We start from the raw sequence: 4117 nt of genomic DNA on the forward strand, positions 1-4117 counted from the left end.
TTAAGCAACACAGGTTGACGAAACACTCAACTCAAATGTAATTAAAGTCAGATCCACTCGTGTCTCAGACGGGCAGTGATATCATAAAACTATACGCTTTCAAACACTCGGTAGTTTATTTATTTTGTAACCAGTTGATCGTAGTCCCCTTGCAGGTGGCTTGTATCCTGGATTATTATGTTTAAATCATGGATGAATAATATTAGACACATCTGAACTTGCAGAAAGTGCAGATTTGTATTCTAACTTCTCTATGTTAATATATAATAAAAGATGTACTCACTCGACGTGCAGCCCGTAGGCCTGGCCCCTGAGGTCCCGGTACTCCTTCCAGTGCGGCAGATCACACCTGAGCGGGTACTTTCCCTCCTGCCGGATCACCTCTTCGATCAGCTCCGGCGACGCCACGTTCACGATGTCGAACGAACCGAACTGGGACCGCCAGATGGGCCCGAAGAGGTTCTTCTGCACATCCTGCAAACAGAGCGTCAAAATAAAAGCATGCAATGTGTTCATTTACAGTGGGGCAAATTATGAAACTGTGTAATAGCAAAGCAGTTTATAACTCTATTGCAATCAAAGCATTTATACTGGTTATATTGTAATGTACATATTGTTACATATGTATTTTGAATTGTGGTACACGATGGCACATATTTCTTGTTGTTTTTACTAAAAAATTAAATGTTAATTGATGTTGTTGGTATTTTACTTTATTAGCAACCAAATCCATTTTCCTCCCAGGAATTTTGTATTTCTGATTTTACATTTATAGTAACTTTATAATAACAATAAAGTCCACAAAAAACTCAAAATCTGACTTTTTATATCTCTCACAAAAAAAGAAAAGAATGTAAGGACGTTTGCCTGAATGCATTTGCTCTGAAAGCAAACAGTTGTTGCTAAAACATGAACTAATATTAGTTATTGCTTTTCAGCGGTGTCCATAACAGCTGTTAAAAAGAACATGTCTCGTGCCACTGCACTCTACCTGCAGCAAGTGGCTCTTGTCCGCGTATCCTTTGATGAATAACCAGTACAGAGTGGTGGCTAAACTGGGGCCGGGCAGATCATCGATGCCCTTCCTTTTCCCAGCCTCGATGTCGGCCTGGAGGTTCAGGGTCTGGTTCAGGCCTGAAGAGCCCCGGGAACGGAGCTCCACACCGGGCCGAGCAGCAGGAAGTGTCCGGGGACAGAGAGCCTGGAGCCGGAGAGCCCGGGTTGTCGAGGAACCCATGGTGGAAGAATCTGTGTGTGAGTGTTTCTGTGTTTTTGTATGTGTGCGTGTGTGTGTGTGTGTGTGTGTGTGTGTGTGTGTGTGTGTGTGTGTGTGTGTGTGTGTGTGTGTGTGTGTATCCCCCTGCAGGGACCGTGTGGTACTCGAGGAATAGTTTATCATGACATCAATGTAGGTTACTGTGTAAAAAGATCATTGATTTTAATGCAAATAATTATGCAAATGAGAACTGTCTTTTTTAAATGTATTTACCTTTCAGATATCATATTACCAAGTATATAATATCATACAAATATTGAAATATAACATCCTGCATTTAGCATTTGAATCATGTCAACAAGTATCTTAAACATAACATGCAGACATAAGAGCATTATAAACCAAAAGATTACAATTATTTAATTGAATAAAATGGTAAATGGTAAATGGACTGTACTTATATAGCGCTTTATCCAGTCTTGTTGCCCTCAAAGTGCACCAGATTGATGCCTTTAACTTCAATTTAAAGAGAAACATCTTCCCGGCTGAGGGTGTGAGGTCATCACAAATAAAACAGGTTCACATGGATAGGATACTAGATAAGTGTGCACACTCATTATGTACACTACACATTTCTCTTGGATTTGTTAACACTACAGTCCCTAATATATTTGTAGAAAGGCAGGAAATGGAATTAAATCGAGAACATTTTTCATTGTTTTGTGTCCCCCCCACTTCTCAAACCAAAGTCACACCCTTGTCTAGATCTATGACAAAATATTGTCCTCAACTAAATTGACTTCCATGGCCGTGTTAATGATGTCGTAATAGATTACCTATAGAATAGAGAGCTTATCTTTTGACTATAAATGGTTGGATTAATTTTGTTTCTACAGATCTGTCAAAGGCCTGGGCAAAGCAAGGACAGAGAACCAGGAAGGACTGGGAGCCTACCAAGGACAGTGTGCTGTTTCCCCCAGAGTTGGGACTTCAGCTGTGGGACAACTTTCAACGTCAACATCAAGACCGGCTCGATCTGCATTTGCAATGAGAGAGAGAAAGCGGGTAAGGATTTAATTCCGGTGGCTAGTCGTCTCCTGAATTATTATTGTTGAAATGGTATGAGCAAGGTGTAGGCCTATACCGTTTTGAATACTTTTGTAATCCATTTCATATTGTGTTCATGTGCAGAAAGTAGAAGAACTCTGGCAGAATCAGAAGTGGAGAAAGCAGCTTTGCTTCCACAGAGGAATCGATGGAGATGGCCACTGACCGTCATGGCACCGGGACAGGTTTGTGATTGGCCCAGGTTTAGTTTTAGATGAGCACATTGGCTGGTTTTACCTTGCACGTTATCATGACTGGCACACGCAGAACACACAGACTGGACTCCAACAGCTACTGCCAGCATCAAGACACGGACTGGACTCCAACAGCTACTGCCAGCATCAAGACACAGACTGGACTCCAACAGCTACTGCCAGCATCAAGACAGAGACTGGACTCCAACAGCTACTGCCAGCATCAAGACACAGACTGGACTCCAACAGCTACTGCCAGCATCAAGACACAGACTGGACTCCAACAGCTACTGCCAGCATCAAGACACAGACTGGACTCCAACAGCTACTGCCAGCATCAAGACACAGACTGGACTCCAACAGCTACTGCCAGCATCAAGACACAGACTGGACTCCAACAGCTACTGCCAGCATCAAGACACAGACTGGACTCCAACAGCTACTGCCAGCATCAAGACACAGACTGGACTCCAACAGCTACTGCCAGCATCAAGACACAGACTGGACTCCAACAGCTACTGCCAGCATCAAGACACAGACTGGACTCCAACAGCTACTGCCAGCATCAAGACAGAGACTGGACTCCAACAACTACTGCCAGCATCAACACACAGACTGGACTCCAACAGCTACTGCCAGCATCAAGACACAGACTGGACTCCAACAGCTACTGCCAGCATCAAGACACAGACTGGACTCCAACAGCTACTGCCAGCATCAAGACACAGACTGGACTCCAACAGCTACTGCCAGCATCAAGACACAGACTGGACTCCAACAGCTACTGCCAGCATCAAGACACAGACTGGACTCCAACAGCTACTGCCAGCATCAAGACACAGACTGGACTCCAACAGCTACTGCCAGCATCAATAGACAGACTGGACTCCAACAGCTACTGCCAGCATCAACACACAGACTGGACTCCAACAGCTACTGCCAGCATCAAGACACAGACTGGACTCCAACAGCTACTGCCAGCATCAAGACACAGACTGGACTCCAACAGCTACTGCCAGCATCAAGACACGGACTGGACTCCAACAGCTACTGCCAGCATCAAGACACGGACTGGACTCCAACAGCTACTGCCAGCATCAAGACACAGACTGGACTCCAACAGCTACTGCCAGCATCAAGACACAGACTGGACTCCAACAGCTACTGCCAGCATCAAGACACAGACTGGACTCCAACAGCTACTGCCAGCATCAAGACACAGACTGGACTCCAACAGCTACTGCCAGCATCAATAGACAGACTGGACTCCAACAGCTACTGCCAGCATCAAGACACAGACTGGACTCCAACAGCTACTGCCAGCATCAAGACACAGACTGGACTCCAACAGCTACTGCCAGCATCAAGACACGGACTGGACTCCAACAGCTACTGCCAGCATCAAGACACGGACTGGACTCCAACAGCTACTGCCAGCATCAAGACACAGACTGGACTCCAACAGCTACTGCCAGCATCAAGACACAGACTGGACTCCAACAGCTACTGCCAGCATCAAGACACAGACTGGACTCCAACAGCTACTGCCAGCATCAAGACACAGACTGGACTCCAACAGCTACTGCCAGCATCAAGACAC

At 45.4% G+C, this 4117-nt stretch overlaps 1 protein-coding gene across 1 annotated transcript; it reads right to left on the reverse strand.

Annotated features, from left to right (window-relative positions):
• Window positions 1-283: 283 nt before the first annotated feature.
• LOC117442013 (sterol 26-hydroxylase, mitochondrial-like) lies at window positions 284-1282 on the reverse strand (the record flags this gene model as incomplete). The annotated part of the gene is made up of 2 exons (XM_034078005.2): window positions 992-1282; window positions 284-474 (listed from the first exon to the last, which is right to left on the reverse strand). Coding segments are annotated over exons 1-2 (437 nt in total), but the record flags the coding sequence as incomplete, so codon positions are not given.
• Window positions 1283-4117: the final 2835 nt, after the last annotated feature.

The sequence above is a fragment of the Pseudochaenichthys georgianus genome, unplaced genomic scaffold (genome assembly GCF_902827115.2).
Source record: "Pseudochaenichthys georgianus unplaced genomic scaffold, fPseGeo1.2 scaffold_2311_arrow_ctg1, whole genome shotgun sequence".
NCBI classification, from domain to species: Eukaryota; Metazoa; Chordata; class Actinopteri; order Perciformes; family Channichthyidae; genus Pseudochaenichthys; species Pseudochaenichthys georgianus.